Source organism: Muscardinus avellanarius (genome assembly GCF_963383645.1).
Source record: "Muscardinus avellanarius genome assembly, chromosome: X".
In the NCBI taxonomy this organism is placed as follows: Eukaryota; Metazoa; Chordata; class Mammalia; order Rodentia; family Gliridae; genus Muscardinus; species Muscardinus avellanarius.
This window is the reverse complement of record NC_137792.1, coordinates 108,962,405-108,980,691: the sequence shown is the minus strand read 5'-3', so window position 1 is coordinate 108,980,691 and position 18,287 is coordinate 108,962,405. Positions and strand designations below refer to the sequence as shown.

General features: G+C 45.0%; 1 protein-coding gene across 1 annotated transcript; it reads left to right on the top strand.

The window, feature by feature from the left end:
* Nucleotides 1-558: 558 nt before the first annotated feature.
* Nucleotides 559-14,506, top strand: AWAT2 (acyl-CoA wax alcohol acyltransferase 2; the record flags this gene model as incomplete). Its single annotated transcript, XM_080718786.1, has 7 exons — nt 559-643; nt 10,786-10,896; nt 12,230-12,300; nt 12,535-12,739; nt 12,974-13,148; nt 13,932-14,131; nt 14,352-14,506. 7 exons carry the CDS (start codon nt 559-561, stop codon nt 14,504-14,506), a joined length of 1,002 nt encoding a protein of 333 aa, XP_080574912.1.
* Between the last annotated feature and the right edge of the window lie 3,781 nt (nt 14,507-18,287).

Sequence of the window (18,287 nt, the reverse complement as noted above, 5' to 3'; positions counted from 1 at the left end):
AAAATAAAAAAGGGCTAGGGGTTTATCTCAGATGCAGAATGTCCCTGGTTCAATTCCTCATTCGAGAAGTGTATCTTAGATGCAGAATGTCCCTGGTTCAATTCCTAGTTCCAGAAAAAAAGGGGAAAAAAGAATGAGAAAAGAAAAAGAAAGCAAACAGTCCAGGTTCATACTGTGCTAGGTTCCTTCCTGCCCTCCCCTCGGTCTCCATTTCCCATTCCAGGCTGGCCCTAGAGACTTCTCAACCGCCTCAGCCTCACCCACTCACTTCCCACGCCAGGGCTTCATTCGTGCTTCTCTATCCAGGTGTGCATAGCAGTGTCACAATCTCAGCCCAGGTCCAGCTCAAGTGGGTAAAAGTGCAAGTGAGCTGGCATCTGGCGCAAAGGGGGTTTGTAGTCCTGCAATTCTGTGCAGGGGTGTGGCACAGGGTGGAGACTAGGCAGCAAGGCAGAAGAACACTTGAAGAGAGGAAACATCCGACTCTGTCATCGCAAGCCAGAGCAGTCGCCTATAGCCACACAACAGTTACTCTGAGCGACTGGGATCCTGGGCAGAATGCTCCTACCCTCCAAGAAGGACTTCCAGAGCGCCTTAGAGGTCTTTGCTGTTTTCCAATGGGCCCTCAGTGCCTTCGTTATTGGTGAGTCTTTGACATTTGGAAGTGTGACCAACCACCCTGGCTTGCCTGGGATTGCGAGGTTTTAGATTGTAGGATGTTCAATACTTAAGTGGGGGGGTTCTGGCCAGGACAGTTGGCCGCCCTGGCCTGTGGTCTGACCTACCTGGGCATGGTATTCAGGGAGATCTGATGGTGACTATATGACTTTGTGTGTGTGCATACAGGTATATGCCTGTGCAGACGTGTGCATGTGTGCGTGTGTGTGCATGTGTCTTGCTGTGGAGGTGGACTACTCTAGGGTCCAGGATATCTGTTGTCAAATGATGGGGAGCGGTTCCACTGGGCTAGCTAAGGAGAACGGCTTGGCTGCAACAGCAGAGGCTCCAGAAAACCAGCCTTGAGGGAGACTTGACCCAGTGCAGAGAGTAAGGAGCTCTGGAAACCTGTGTTGCAGAGGAAACCATTTATCCATCCACCCTGGCATCTATGCCACAGTCACTTTGTTAATTTGACCTACGTGCTGGTCACATCTATAGATGCAAAAAGTGTGGGGGGACAGAGGATGCTGGAAAACAATTCTTCCCTGTCTAGCAGTTCATGTGAGTACTGGCTGGAGTCAAGGTCACAGATTAAATAACCTGCAAGATACTTGGGCATAAAAATGTAGACGGGCTGAGTGTGGTGGTGCATGGTTGTAATCCCTGTACTTGGGGGGCTGAGACAGGAGGATCATAGGTTTGAAGTCAGCCTCAGCAATCTAGTGAAACCCTGTTCCAAAACAAAAAGTAAAAAGGGCTTGGGATATAGGTCGGGTACAACACCCCTAGCTTCAATCTCCAGTACCACACCCATACCCACACCCACCCACACTCCTGCCCCTCACACACACAAAGTGTAGGTAAAGCCAAGCATGGTGGCACACGCTTGCAATCCCAGTACTTGGGAGGCTGAGACAGGAGGACCACAGGTTTGTGGCTAGCCTTAGTTACTTAGTGGGGCCTTCTATAACTTAGTGAGACCAGGTTTCAAAATTAAAAAGTAGGGCTAGGGGTATAGCTTGGAGGTAGAATGACCCTAGGTTCCATCCCCGGTAGAGAAAAAGAGAAAAAAAAAAAAAAAAAAAACTACGTAAGCCCTGGAACTTACAGCTGAAACTGAGTCTCAATTTACTACCAGGCCAGAAGCCAGAGAATAGGGCCTCAGGGGCCTTCCTTGGGTAGCTGCCAGGACCCCCCTAATACTGTAAAGAACAGTGTTAATTAACCTAAGAATTAGGACAATCAGAGCAGGAAGTATCCGGAGGAGGGAATTCATATATATTAGGTACTTATTTGTACCAGATATTTTCACATCTATTATTTCATTTTAGCCTATGCTTTTGAGGCGGAAGCTATTATTATGCCTAATAATTCATTATACTACCCCACACATAACGACAGCTAACAATCATGTAATCTTAGCATTCATTGCCCCCTCTTTTCACCTTATGTGGCTCATAATCTCTATTGTCTAGAATGAAAGCCAAAGTCCATGTAGAAGTGATCTGTCCAAGATCCCACAGCTGGGAGTGGAGGAGCTGGGAGCCGAGCTCTCAAGGGCCTTTTGCCTGGCATTTTTCACTCTCTGCATATGCTGGGCTAGAGAGGAAGGAGTCCGGCCTTCTATATATGTAAGTTTCTACTGGAATGTGGCAAGGTCAGCTCACAATGGCCTTCAGCTCCAGACAGGGCTCCAAGTCGGCCTGCACACTTCCCCCATGTGGCTAAGGCACTCAGTAGGCTTCCCATCTGGATGGAGGGGAGGCTATCCTCACTGTCTGTTATAGTTTAGATATAAAATGTCTCCTGAAAGAGCTCATATATTGAAGTTCAGAGTTGCTATATTCAAATCATAATGGTTATAATCTGATCAGTGGATAAAGCCATTGTAATGGATTTATTGGGTGGTAACCTAGGAAGGTGGGGTGTGGCTAGAGGAGGTGGTTCATTGGGTGTGGCCTTAGGGATTGTGCTTGTGTTTTTTTGAATCCCCTTGTTTGCCTGCTTTCTTGCTTCAGGCTTCTTTGATATGAGAGCAGAGCCCTCACTCTGACTCTACCTCCCATTGCCATGCCCTGAGCTCTGTAGATGTGACCTGCCCTGACATGGACTGGATCTCTAAAATATCCAGACAAACCTGTGAGAAAATCTCTTTCCTCTAAGTTATGGTCAGGTGTTTTGGATTACAGTAGAGAGAATGTTGACTGAAACATTTTCATCCCCTCAGCTGCTAGGAATCAAAATCTGTGGTGGATGTGCCAAGAAGAAAATTCCAGAAGAGTATTTTTCCTATTTGGGCTGGGACTTCTTTCAATTGGTCAACAAGGCTCTTTGGTCTTGGCTCTTAGGTTCCCAGAAACTTTAGATGGTCGCCTTGAGGCACCTGCAACCAATTCTTGTCTGTAGATGCTGCTCTGACCCAGAAGATTGAGGGCACTGGGTTCACTTCTATAGGTTCCATACCCCTTACCTGAAAGGCTGGGAACTAGAAGTGCCAGGGATTGTGAATTGGGTGGTAGTGGTGGAATATTTGCATACACATAATGAGATAGCTTGGGAATGAGACCCAAGTCCAATCATGAAATTGATTTATGTTTCATTGACACCTTATGCACATAGTTTGGAGGTAGGTTTCTATAATATTTTCGTGTGCCTGAGTTCTGATTGAAACTGTCACATGAGATCAGGTGTGCAATTTTTACTTGTCAGGACATGTCAGCTCCAAGAAGTTTAAGATTTTGGAACATTCGGAGCTTTGAATTTTCTGATTAGGGATACCCAACCTGTTTGGTTTTTCTTGAATGCTTGTCTTATCCTTAGACTTAGCTTGTTATCATCCTTACCCTTTCCCAGCATGACAACTATGTTCTCACATGATGGCAGAGTCTCTAAGATCTAAGAGCTAACAGGGTATTTGGGGGAAAAATGACCATTTATTGAAGGCCACCCTGGGCTAGGCCCATGAAGGGCGAAAGCCTTTATTATGCCGTCTCTCCTTAACACAATCCTCAATCTCATTCTGCAGAGCTAACCACTAACAGATGTGTGTATGTGTGTGTGTGTGTGTGTGTGTGTGTGTGTGTGGCCAGAAATGATGGCGATTTTATAGATACATAGATGATATATAGATATGTGTGTATGGCATACATATGCACATTCATGCCTGCACATATACACGGGTAAACACACATATACATATAGCCCAGACATGGGATAATATATTTGCTAAAACACAGTATATGGAGCCAGACTGCTGTGTTCAGATTCCATCTCTACTACTTACTATCTGTGTACCCTTTAGCATAATTTTTGTCTTCTGAGTCCCATTTTCCTCATTTGTAAAATGGGTGTATTTAGGGTATATTAATCAGGATAGTCTAGGTATGCTGTGGTAAGGAATAACCCCGGCATCCCAGTGGCTTATATAAGCAAATGTTTCATTTCATGCTAAACCTCCTAAACAGGTTTGGTAGGAGGCTGCTCACCATGGACAATAATATTCAAATTAATGGAGGCATCACTATATTGTGATGCTTCAAAGTGTGGCTTCAAGTGACCACAGCATGGGAAGGAAAATGAGTGGACAATTCATATGCAGTCCTTACTACTGACAACCAGAGCTGATAAATAAGCGACAATGAGTCTTATCCTTATTGTGAATGTCTTTAATTATGAATGAGGTATTTTTATATGTTCACCAGACAACCTTTATTTTTCTGTTAACTTCCCAATTCATGATATTTGTCCATTTTCCAGTGAGTTTGAGGTGACTTTTTAAATGCTTTTATTGGTGCATTGTAATTATACATCATAGTGAGGTTCAAAGTGGTACAATAGCCAGGTATGATAGCACATGCTGAGACAGGACAGGCTGAGACAGAGGGTCATAGGTTTGAGGATGGCTCAGTGCCTTAGCGAGAGATCCTATTTCTTTTTTTTAATTTTTTATTGGTGCATTGTATTCCTACATCATAATGGGATAAAAGGCTTGTGTAGATATACAAGATCCTATTTCAAAATAAAAAATAAAAAGGGCTGGGGTGTATCTTCGAGATAGAATGTCCCTGGGTCCAATCCCCAGTACACAAAGTGATACAAATATGCACACATACAATCCTTGGTGTATTTTCTTCCTCATCCCACTCTACTCCCCCCTTCAGTTAGCTCTTGAAGGAAAAATAGGAGATAGGTAAAAAAAAAGTGGGGGGCTGAGTCTTAAGAAAAGAGAACAGGCAACACATGAAAAGGCCAGGATGAGATAGACAGCCTAGGATATGCAAGGGGCCACCAGTGGTTAAGTGGAATGGCAAGAGAGTGAAGGGCACAGAACTGGTGCTTAATACTTATTGAATGAATGGATGAATGAAAGAGGAAAGAAAGACTGGAGAAGCAGTCAGGGGAAGAGATTATGTAGGACATTAAAAACTATGGAAAGCACCAGGCATGGTGGAGCATGCCTATAATCCCAGCTACTTGGATGACTAAGGCAGGAAGATCACAAATTGAAGGCCAGTTTGAGCAACTTAGTGCAGTACAACCTTGTCTCCAAACAAAGAAAGAAAATCAGAGAAAGGAGTTTGGACTATTTTCCTGAGGGCCATATGGACCCAGGCTGGGGTTTAGCTTGGGATGATAGCATAAGATTTGTGGTTTTGAGATGTGTATTATCCCCAAACATCAAATTTATCTTATGCTTATGTGTAGCAAATTGATTATAGCAAGACAGGATTGGAAGCTGAGATGTCAGATAGGAAGGAAGCTGCTGAAAGATGGTGGTGATTTGAACCAGGTTAGTAGTGATGGGGATGAAGAGAAGAGGACAGGAGAGATTAAATAAAAAAAACTGGAGTAAGCTGGGTGTGGTGGTGCACGCCTATAATTTCAGTTCTTTAGAGGCTGAGGCAGGAGGAAGATTGTAGATTTGAGGTCAGCCTCAGCAATTTAGTGAGACCCTCAGCAACCTAGCAAAATTCCTACTCAAAAGATAGTTAATAAAGGTGCTGGGTGGTTAAATGGCCCTGGGTCCAAGTTCCTGTATGGAAGGGAAGAAAGAAAGGAAGGAAGGGAAGGAGGGAGGGAGAAAGGGAGGTTAGTGGACTTAATATGACTTGATGATCAGAAGATATGAAAGGGAGAAAGCAAGAACAATGGTTCAGATCGCAGACTGAGCTGACAGAAGGACAGGTGGATCAGAAAGGGTTGAGGAGGAGTGCTGCTGAAAGGCAGACGAAATCAGGGAGAAAACTGTCCCAGAGGACACTTAAGTAGAATTTGGCTCTAGGGTATACAAAAGGGCAGAATAGGGCAGGCAGGGAGGCTCTAGGCCCTGGCGGCAGAGTATGTGAGTTCCAGGACTGGCCCTGTCCTCACCTGCGTGCAAGGGCCAGATGGGCCCTGTGGAGCCCTCCCAGTTCTTTGCTTGAGGAGTGGCATAGACATGCGTCCATTTGGGCCCTAAAAGCCATGAGAGAAGACTCAATAATTGTGCAAGGAAGATAGGGGAGATATTGGTATTTTAATTCCCATTTTGCAGATGAGGAACTTTGGTTCAGCCATGCCTTTGATCACACACCATTGAAGATGGTTTTACCTCAGGATTGGTCCTACCACAGCGTTCTCTGCCTTAGGCTATGCTCGTGGCATGTCCCCAGCACTGGCTGTGTTCGAGCAAAGCCTAAGGGAACTGGGAAGCACTCTCTGACCTTTTAAATATGTTTCTCCTTCCTCCCTCCCTCCCTCCCTTCCTTCCTTCCTTCCTTTCTTCCTTACTCACTCCCTCCCTCCCTTTCTCCCTCTTTCCATTTCTCCCTCTCTCCCTCCCTTCCTTCTAGTACTGTGGTTGAAACCCAGGGCATTCTACCTTGAAGATACGCCCCAGCCCTTTTAAATTTTTATTTAGAAACAGTGTCTTGCTAAGTTGCTGAGGTTTTTGCTAACTTGTTGATTCTGGCCTGAAACCTGTGATTCTCCTGTCTTAGCCTCCCAAGTACTGGGCTTACAAGCATGCACCAGCGCGCCTGGCTTTCAAAGAAGCCAAGAGTTTTATATGGACTGCAATTGCTTTCCTTTGCTTTGTTCCCAGAGGCAATCACTTTGTTAGCTCTTTTTTTCTTGACATTTACTTCCATATTTCTAAATGTTACTATCTGGAATTTCTAAATACTACTATTTTTGTTGTAGTGCTGGAGACTGAACCCAGGGCCTTGCACCTGCTAGGCAAGTGCAGTACCACTGAGCTACACTCCTAACCTTTACACAGTACTATTTTCTTTCTTTTTTTCTTTTCTTTTTTTTTTCTCTTTTTGGCAGGTCTGGGGATGTAACCCAGGGGCATTCGACCTCTGAGCTATAGCCCCTGCCCTATTTTTTCTTCTTTATTTTGAAACCGAGTCTCACTGAGTTGCAAACAGCCTAAGTAGCTGAGGCTGGCCATGAACCGTGATCCTCCTGTCTCAGCCTCCCAAATGCTGGGATTACAAGTGTGCACCATTACGCCCGGCTTGTAAACAATACTATTTTCTGATGTAACAATTTTAGACATTCTATTTACTTACTAACGTGGAAGATGAGAATTTGGCTCTGTATAATATTGCTAGAATGTCCTCTTCCTCAAATTGTTAAAACAGAGTTATTGGCTAAATGCCTGACTGTGACTAGAAAATCTTATTGACAATTGAGCTATTTAGTTTACCAAGATTACATTTCCTCTCTTGCTGGATGTTTTGTTTTCCTCAGAGTTAATAATTGACTCATTTTAAATTTTGTTTGCTATCTGTTATATACCTATTAGTTCTCACTAATTCATCCAGAGATCCTCTACTGACATGTTAATCTTTAAATATGTGCAAACACATCAGGACTCTACAAGTTCCCCTACCCTTTATTTCCTTGAGTACATCACTGCTGGAGCCCAGCATATTTCTGTTAACAATCTGTCTTCATTCATGGTCATCATTTCCAGAGCCTGTGAGGGAACTTGGGTGCAAAGAACATTTGGGGGAATTACTAGAGATTGAATCCAGGGGCATTCTACCTCCAAGCTACACCCTCAGTCCTTTTATTATTTTTCCTTTGGTAACAGGTATCACTAAGTTGCTGAGTCTGGTTTTGAACCTGCGCTCCTCCTGTCTCAGCCTCCTAAGTACTGGCATTATATGTGTGCATCACCGTGCCCAGCCTTGGTGCAAAATTTAAGACGGTGCTCACGTTCTCAGGGATATGCAAGTGTTAGGCTGAGTACTTGTACATTCCCAGGTGTGAGTGTCCTCAAATTTTGTGTCCTAGGGGCCTTGCTTACTTCTTCCCAGCCCTAACACTGCTCACTGTCCTCCCTTGTTCAACCCCCTGTATCCTGGATCCAGCGCCTTCCTCTTTCTCAGTTTATATACTCACTTTGGTGAAACATCTCCTCTAATACTTTTCTGAGAGAGGGACATGAGAGGCAAATTATTTGAGACTGTGTATGTATATCTGAGATGGTCTGTATTGTACTTTCATAGTTGGTTAATAATTTGGCTGCATATAGAATATCTTAGCTATGACTTATGCAAGTACAGAAGTTTCTTGAATTACTATGAGGTTATGTCCTGATAAACCTCTTGTAAGTTAAAATATATGAGAGAAAATAGGAAAAAAAGGGTCTTCAGGTAAATGAGGTGAGAGACCAATAGAATAGATAAAGGGGATCAGGTGAAGGAGGGGGAGAGGAAAAAGGAGAAATGATGAAGGAATCAATTCAAACAATGCTATGTCTGTGTGTGAAGGCATCACTGACAATCTCACTAAGTGCTATGCACATGTATGTTTCTATCACTCGGGACCTCACTATAATATTTAATTACAATGCACCAATAAAAGAAAAAGAAGAAAATACTGTAGGTCACAAATGTGGCTAATACATTTAACACACTGAGCATAATAATAGCTTACCAGGAGTACATTGCATTATAATTATCTTTTTTGGTACTAGGGATTGAACCCAGGGGCATTCTACCTCTAAGCTATACCCCTGGTCCATTTTTATTTCAAAATAGGGTCTCACTAAGTTTCTGAGGGTCTCACTACGTTTCTGATCCTCCTGGCTCAGCCTCCTGAGTACTGAAATCATGGGCATGCACTCTGACGCCCGCAGTACACTGGATTATGTATGCTTGTGTGGTTGCCTGGGAGCTATGGCTTGCTGCCCAGTGCATAGCAAAATCTCTTACCACAAATCACTAGCCCAGGAAAAGATCAGAATTCAAAACTTGAAGTTCATATTCTATTGAATGCAAAACACTTTTGCACCATCATAAAGTTGAGATACCATTAAGTCAAACTGTTGTAAGTTGGGGACTCTATTTGAATCTCAAATCTTTTTGGTTCAGTCTTTCTGAGAATAATCCTGCCATCATCCAGTTGTGTAGGGGAGAAGAGACCTGAAGTTCTAATTGATTCCTTGAGCAAACTTCAGCCAATCCTCTGATCTTTGAGTCTATGATTCATCCCTGCCTTTTGTGACACTCAGTCCCTCCAAATTCCAAGTCTTTCCTAGCCCTCCAGTGAAAGCAAGCATGATTCTTGTAGGGATCTCCTTGCATGTAACTAGATTTCAACTTTTTTTGTTTTCAATCAGTTACCTTCTCCTCCATTGACTTTAGAGCATGAAATTCTTTTACGGACACCTCCCTCCACCACTGACCTCTCTCCAGTTTTCCTTCTCTTATCTGTATTTTTGAAACCATTTTATAGCCAGGCGCTGTGATGCTTGCCTATAATCCCAGCACTTGGGACATTGAGACAGGAGGATCACAGGATTGAGGCCAGCTTCGGCAACTTAGCTAGATCCTGTTTCAAAATAACACTAAGTGAGATTAGTTAGTCGCAAAAAGTAAGAAATCAGATGCTTTCCCTAATATGTGAAAGCTAAGGTGAAATGGGTCATAGGAGGATCTCCAGATGAAAAGGGAGATCCTATAGAGGAGCAAACAAGGCAACCCAACTGAGGGGATGGGAGGGGGACAAAAGAAACTCTCTAAAACACGCAATGTACTTAAACCTATCGATGCCAACCACTAAACCAAGCATGGGAAGGAGGGATGAGTGGGGATTGGGGAGGGGCTAACTGGGAGATGTGTGCATGTCTGTCTACACAAGGTTTTTGGGTTTTTTTTATCCCATTATGATAAAAAACACCAATACAACGCACCAATAAAAAATAAAAATAAAATGAGTCAAGCTATAATAAAAATGTAAAAAAATTACAAATAAAATAGGACTGGGGGTATATTCCCTGGTTCAATTCCCAGTACCATAGGGGAAAAATGTTTTGGCGATAATTATCATGGGACTTCAGCAAGAAGTCAAGACAAAAACTGTGCTCAATCTGTTATGTTCAATTAGAAGTATTTTTGTCTTCTTTAATCTTTATTTTGTCCCACTTTCCCACATGATCTTACAGCTTTAGAAATTGAGTCCAGTAATAATTATGAGTGTGTCTTTCTGACTCATCACTAGTACCTCTTTCCTATTACTCTAGCACACAACTTTTCTAGCTTATTGAAGCCTTATCTAGCCCAATATCTAATTTTATTTTTATTTATGTAGTTTGGTACTGGAGATTGAACCTAGGGTTGTTCTACCTCCAAGCTGCATCTCTGGCCTTTGTTATTTTTTATTTTGAAATAAGGTCTCACTAAGGTGCCAAGGCTGGCCTCTAACCTGTGATCTTCCTGTCTCAGCTTCTCCAGTAGTGGGATTAAGGGCATGGACCAGCACGGCTAGCTCCCAAGTGTCTCATTCTAGTCCAACCTTTATTTTCTTCTGTTCCTCTAGTTTCCATTGACCTCACTGTGAATAGAGCTTGGGAAAGTGCCGGGGCAGGTCCTGGGGGTTGAGGGTTTACTGTGTGAAGCACAGCTACAAATGACCTTGTCTTCTGGACCTGAATCAGGTTCCTAAGGTCAAAGTGGCAAATGGGCTGGGGCCATGGGTGTGCAGGCCATGTGCTGGGGGCGAAGAAGTGAGAGTGTTGAGAAGGCCTGGGAGGCAGTGCATGTGACCTTGGGATGTGCAGAACTTGGAAAGAGGGAGGGTAAGTGTGAGGGGCTGTTTGCACCTCATTAACTCTGGGCTGACTCCCTGCAGTCACCACGGTGATCCTTGTCAACCTCTACCTGGTGGTGTTCACATCATACTGGCCTGTCACCATACTCATGCTCACCTGGCTGGCTTTTGACTGGAAGACTCCTGAGCGAGGTGAGTTCCCTGTTTGGCTGTGCTGCCATTTGCCACATGTTCTTCCTCCTTCTCTTTTGATCCCCAGAGGCTTGGGCCAATTCCCAGGAAGCCCTTCTGTCTATATCTCTCTGGGCCAGAGAAACAGTGGGAAGGGCCCATTTTAAAGTACCAGAAAAGCCCCAGTAGGACCTGGAGTGAGTTAGAGGAATGGTAGCCAATGAAACAGAAACTCAACCTGTCCTAAATTTGCCCCGATATGCACAACTCTGGTTGTCCTTTAAGAAGCCAACAACAGCCAATCGCAGTGGTGCACACCTGTAATCCCAGTACTTGGGAGGCTAAGACAGGAGGATCACAGGTTTGAGGCCAGCCCCAGCAATTTAGCAAGGCTCTCAGCAATTTAGCAAGACTAATATGCCCAAACTAGAAAACACAAAGGATACCAGTGGGACTCCAGATATTAGAGGGGAAATACTAGCTAAGTTTTAATGGAAAGATAGGAGAGGAGAAAGGCCGATCTTGATTAATGAGGGTCTACACCTGAACATGTGTAAAATTATGAATAAGACATGGTTAACCTGGATAACCATTGGTGGGAGGGGGGAAGAGAAAACGGGGGTGGGGGGGAGAGGGCACCAAATATAGTGTAAATGTATACTATTTATGTTCAATAAAAATTGTTAAAAAATATAAAAAAAAATATAACTATGGAAACAAATAATTTATAGTAGCATCATACAGAAAACATACATAAGAATTTAATAAAATATGTATAAAATTTATTAATGTAAGTTAAGAGAAGAAAATAAAAATAATTTAAAACCACACACACAAAAAAGATAACATTGTTATCTCAAGCCTAAATGAGAATCATTGTTTCTATTAAGGTAAATTTTCTAAGTGACATATAGCTAATGTTCTTGGTAATGAAATTTTCATGAATCCTTTTCACAACTTTATACTATATTATACTGTAGCTTAAAACCTTTCTATCATCATTTATAATAATTTTGTACAAAAGTTTAAGTCTTGTTATTTTTCCTTCAATAAAAGTCTCCAAGCTTGAAAAAAAAATAGGGCTGGGAGTATAGCTCAGAGTTAGAATGCTACTGGGTTTTATCCTCAGTACTAAACAACAACAACAACAACAACAACAATAAAAATGATGGCCAGTGCACAATAACTTAACAAAATAAAAGGGCTAAGGTGTCACTCAGAGACAGAATGTCCCTGCGTTCAATTCCTAGTACCATACATTTAAAAGAGGCCAGCAACAGGCAAAAGTGCCCTATGGCAGGCCCAAAAGTGTCTGGAAAGTGGACAGGCTCGCGTACGTTGCCTCTTCTTTCAGGTGGCCGCCGGCTCGCCTGTGTGAGGAAGTGGTGCCTGTGGAAACACTACTGCAATTACTTCCCTATCAAGGTGAGTCATCCGAGTGACACCCTTAGCCGACCCGATTCCGGTGCAAGTCGTTGTATCAGGGAGGGGCTGGAGGGTGCCATCCTCATCAGGGCCTGTGACAGGGATGGCTGCTGGGGTTGTACACTGCCCAACCTGCATGGCCAGACCCAGCAGCTCCTTTCATTCCAGGTCTCTGGCTAAAAGAGCAGTCCACTTCCCTGGCTGTAGCCCTCCTTACTCCACTTTCCTCTACAGCTTTTGAAGACTCATGAAATTTCCCCAAGCCACAACTACATCCTTGCCTGCCACCCCCACGGGCTCATGTCCCACGCATGCTTTGGTCACTTTGCCACAGAAACCTCAGGCTTCTCCAAGATCTTTCCTGGCATCACCCCTTATATACTCACACTTGGAGCCTTTTTTTGGGTACCTTTCCTCCGAGATTATATCATGGCAACAGGTGAGTTGGCTGTGAGGGCATAAAGCCAAAAATAAAGGCTCTCCAAGGGCAAAATGGGGGGATGGGTGAGAGCAAGGCCAACTCCATGACCCTCCCTGGTCCTGAACAGCTAGTTATACTAGGCTACCTACTCACGAGGGGGCTCCTTGTTCCCCTTTTCTTTAAGAGGGAGGAAGGGGAAAGTCAGGGATGCTGGGAAGTGTTCACAACCTCTTGAATTTTTCTGCTTGCCAGGGGCCTGCTCTGTGAGCCAGTCCTCCATAGAATTTCTGCTCACCCGTAAGGGCACAGGCAACATGCTCATTGTGGTGGTCGGAGGCTTGGCTGAGTGCAGATACAGCATGCCAGGGTCTTCCACCCTGGTCTTGAAGAACCGGTATGGCTTTGTGCGCATGGCCCTTAGGCACGGGTAAGGAAGCTCAGGTGGGAGGTGTGGGATGTTGGTGGTGGTGGGAGGGGGCCTGGGAACCCAAAAGCCTGGCAGGAGAGGAGGGTGGGTTTGGAATGCAGGGTCTCTCAAGAGGGAGGAGGAAGTACATAATCCATGGTTATTAAGTAGGGCCATCATCTACATTTCCAATTTTTATTCATCAGTGAAAAATAAAGAAAAATAGAGGGTGGTACCTCTGGGTTGGAGTAGAGCCAGGCCCAGGTCCTGGAGGCATGTATATTATGAAGACAGGCTAGAGGATAGCTCTCACGCTAGCCTGTCATCCCAGCCATCCCCACTATGTAAGTGGAATGGCAGCTGGGTGTGATGGTGCACACCTGTAATCCCAGTACTTGGGAAGCTGAACTAGGATGGTCGCAGGTTCCTGGCCAGCCTCAGCAACTAAGTAAGATCCTTTTTCATAAAAAAAATCAAAAGAGCAGAGATTGTAGCTCAGAGGTAATGTGTTCGTGGGTTCAATTCCCAGTAAATAAAATAAAATGGCCCTTGGGTCTCTCTTCCAGTGATTCAGAACGGGGGTTCCAGGAGCACCTGAGCCTGTTTCCTTTACGTTGCTGCTGCTCTGCTCCTACAGACAGTCTGGGTTGGGTTGTAGAGCTGCACTGAGCCTGCTCCTAGGCACAGCAGAAGGGCTCTGGGGAGCCTGTGTGCAGACTCAGAGGCCACTGGTAGTCAGCATGCCTGGGAATGAACAGGGTCCTGATATTTCTAAGCATTAAAGAACATGCTTTTCCTCCACAGGGTAGCTCTAATCCCTGCCTATGCTTTTGGGGAGACAGACCTGTACAGTCAACATACTTTCCCCCCTGGGGGCTTTATTAACCGCTTCCAGAAGTGGTTCCGGCGTACAGTACACATCTACCCTTGTGCTTTCTATGGGCGCGGCTTCACCAAGAAATCCTGGGGCCTTCTGCCTTATTCTCGTCCAGTAACCACCGTTGGTAAGTAGGCCCTTGTGCTGGAAGCTTTGGTGTAGGATCCAGGATCCAGTTCTGAGGCAGAGCCTCTACTCTGGCTGTGCTCAGAGGAGGGGAGGCTGGCTAGTTTGAGCTATGGGTTTGGGGTGAGCATGGGGAGAACCTGGGCTTTAGGCTTGGGACCCACTCTGAGGAGTGAGCTATCTGACACATTCCCTTCTCCCTTCTCTGTCTCCACTGGCAGTGGGTGAGCCTCTACCACTGCCCAAGATTGAGAACCCGAGCCAGGACACTGTGGCTAAATACCACGCACTCTATATCGACGCCTTGCGCAAACTGTTTGACCTGCATAAGACTAAGTTTGGCATCTCGGAGACCCAGGAGCTCATGATAGTTTAACAGATGTCCCGGTAGCCTCGAAGCCTGGCTGGATGATGTGGAACCAGGGACAACAAGAGGAAAGTCACCTATAGGGCTCCTGCTCCTGATATGATGGGTCCTCATCATGCCAAGTGTGTGGTTTTCTACACCTGTTTTTCCACTTTCATTCTCCTTGTAGCTCTTTGTTTTTCCCTAGGGGTTATGGGGAGATAAACCAAAATGGCAGGGAAGACACTAGGGGAGGGGTGCCCTGAAGGCTCCCTCAGAAGGACACTGACATTGAGGAAAGCAATGGACAGAATAAAAAGCCCATCTTCTGATACTATGTGCGCCCCTACTAGTTTGTTTGAAGGGCTCTAGGATCTCTGCACATGCCTTTCTTTCTAGCTGTCAAAATAGCTCCATTTCCTGGCATCAAGCCTCTTGCAGGACTGGGTACCTGGAGGGCCAATGGGCATTGAATTCGAGCTCTATCATCTTCAAGCCATGTGACTTTGGGGACAGTCACCTCTGAGCCTCAGTCTCATCTGTACAATGAGATGAATAATCCCTCTCCTGCTTACTTCCAACGCTGTTGGGAAGATGAAATGATACGGGATGTGACTGCACTTTGGAAACTGGAGAACTACCCAGAATGATGCCCTTCCAACCATTTATTCCACTTCCTGTCTCTGCACAATGTCCACAATTTTGTGGCATCACAAATTTGAAAAGAGGGTTTACAGTGTAGGATCACATGATGAAAGTGAAGAAATGATACCCCGCCACTCGGCCCACACTCAGCTTCTACCTCATAACACTGTGATAGAATGTGCCAGCATCAGGCCTAATTTCCCTGTCTTTCCCCTGCCCACTTGCCAGCACTAGCCTGGCCATATAACTCTGCACTCTGAGAGTCAAATGTGGTGCCTGCCTTCCAGTAGCTATAAAGAACTCAATCAAAGTGGCAGGTCTCTTGGACTCTTGGTCCAGTGGTTGTTGCAATGACAGGTTTCACAATTTGGCCCACAGGCCCATTGTTCTATCCCTATAGGGTGGATGCCTTTTGGTCCAATGAGTTTTCTGAACTGAGTCTGTCAACTTGGTCTAGAACATCTTGGTTAATTACTATAGTGTGACACACCGTCTTTATCTGCCTCATGTGATGATTTTCAGTGTGGCAAAGGCATGCATGCTTCCACTTTCCTGCTGCCTCTGTTACTTCTTGTGCCAGAGATTACATATTTTCTTAGCGTTCATAAGATGTATTTCTTGTCCTGGTACTGGAACCTAGAACCTTGTGCATGCTAAGTGTGTGCTCTTAACACTGTGGAAACCAAATCCCCACAGTGTCTTTAGTCTCTAGTTTTTCTATGACTGATTTCCCTTTTATTAAAACAAAACAAAACAAAGAAAAACCTTACAGCTGGCTGTAGTGGCACATGCTTGTAATCCCAATACTTGGAAGGCTGAGACAGGAGGATAGCAGGTTTGAAGTTAGCATCAGCAACTTAGGAAGACCCTCAGCAACTTAGTGAACTGGTAAAAAGAGATAAAAGGGCTGGGGGTATATCTTGGAAGTAGAACATCCCTGGGTTCAGTCCCCATTATACCACACATTAACCAACCAAACAAACAAACAAAAACCACCTCTCTTTAGGGCAGTAAGAGGAGCAACCTGGGTTCTAACACCTAACCCACATGTACCTGGCCACTGTGGATTGTCCTGGACTATTCTATTTATATGTCATATTCTACACTTATATAATAGGGAGAAAGGTTGATGGGATTGTGAAAAATACCCAGACCTCATTTGAGCTACATGTTCCTGAGAGGCTATCTGGCTTTCTTCTTGTGGGCCCCTCACTTCAGCTTCCATAGAGCTTCTTCACATGAAGAACGTGGGGCCAAACCGTGGAGGATGCATGGTAGAAAGGCACGTGAACTGCACTGGAAACCTGAGAAGGCCGATGTGCTGACTAGTTGGGTGGCCTTCTGTGAGTTGCTTAAATCATTGTGCACCACTCTCCTTCTGCCAGATGAGATGATACGTTAGTGAAGAGTGATGGGTGGACCCCCACAAGCTACTTTAGGCCCAGGTCTGAAATATCTGTTATAGGTGCCACAGTTTCAAGATGAGCATGAACCCATGCTGCATTGTCTCTGCCCCAGCTTGATATTCGTTTGGGTAGACACTTAGCCTTTGGGAAATACGGTTCCAGGAAAAGATCTAAGGTGACGGGGATGGGGGTATGGTCTGTGGCACAGAGATGTGGGATGTTCTGATAGGAAATTCAAATTGTGTTCCTTCTGTTGTTCCCTTTGAAATGGGTACCTGGGTTAGTTCATTAGCTCTTGTTTTGCAAAGATGCACCTGACATGTAGGATGTACTCCAGCCAATTTCAAAGACGGCGGAGGGGGAGAAGCGCTTTATTTGCAAAGAATAAACCATTAATTTACACAAACTTACATCCCAGTTTATATACATTATATATAGTTTATATACACAGTATCTCACACTGGATGCTGATCCCCCAAAAGCAGCAATGGGCCTGCTCCAGGCCATTCTCACAACAGATCCCACCCACCCCCATCCCAGCTGGAAGCTCTTTGAATAAAGAAGTGACACAGCAAACCCCTCCTGGAGAGCCCTGAAATGGATTAAAAGGAAACATAACTGGTTCCTTCTTTGTGTTGGCATGGCCTAGGGGGAGCTCTGAGGCAGGTGGACCTGAGGCAGCACTAGGGGAGCTAAGGACTTCCTGGCACTGGGTCAGGCCAGAATCTTCCAGACCAGAGGCAGGAACTGGGTGAGTGCCTGGGTGGGGGACAGAGCTCTGACTAGGGCTGTGGCTACTATCCGTGCCTGGCCAGGCTCCTGAAGGGGGCCAAGCACGTCCAGCCTTGAATCTGTGGCTGGAAGAAAGAAGGTAGCTCAGTGGGACCGGGTCTGCCCTCCTTTTACCTTCTTTCTGCTGAATCTGGCAGTCAGAGCTTGCTTACTACCTTGAGAAGCTCGCCTTCATTCTCTGGGCTTCAATTTCCACGTGAGTCACCCAGGAGAGAATTAGGCAGGCTCTATCCCCCAAAAAGGGCCTTTTCGGCTCTATTTCTCAGAATCTCTTTGCATCCATCAAAGTTAGAGAAAACACATACACTCGCGCATGGGTCAAAGTCTTCATTTACTTCCAGGGTTCCTAACCCTTTCCTGTTAAGCAAAAAGCAATTCGGCTCAGGATGGATGAAGGGGGAAATAAGGCAAAAACGCCATCTTCCAGAGAACTAGTAGCTGAGTAGCCTCCAACAACAGCATTTTGGGTCAGGTCGGTGGTTGAAGCCCAAGCAGTTAGCAAAGGCCTCTGCTATGCAATTCTCTTTTCAACCTCTGGCATCTGCTGACCCACAAATGTCCTTGTCCCATTCTCCATGCCAGCCTCAGCCCTTGAGTAAACTTACATCAGCATAATTCAAAACTGTTAATCTAGTTCCACGTTCTCACATCAGAAAACCACTTCATTACCCTACTTATGATAACACCGCAATGGCTACCTGTTATTTCTTCCACCATCCCTTTCCCTCAGCGGTTTCTCTAAGGGTTCAGACTGAATGAAGGGTCCAGTGCGAATCCCACTTCTCCTATAATGTTCTTCATGTTTGGGGAATGGGATGGGTGCTAGACTGTCCTTCAGGGGAACACTGAAGAGAACTATCCTCCCCTCTCCCCATCTCCATTTGGCTTTGGAATCAGTCCTCTCTCAGGTCTTCCCTCTTTCCTGAGAGACCCTGGTGCTATTCTCGTCTCCAAGGGAGTTGGCCGGT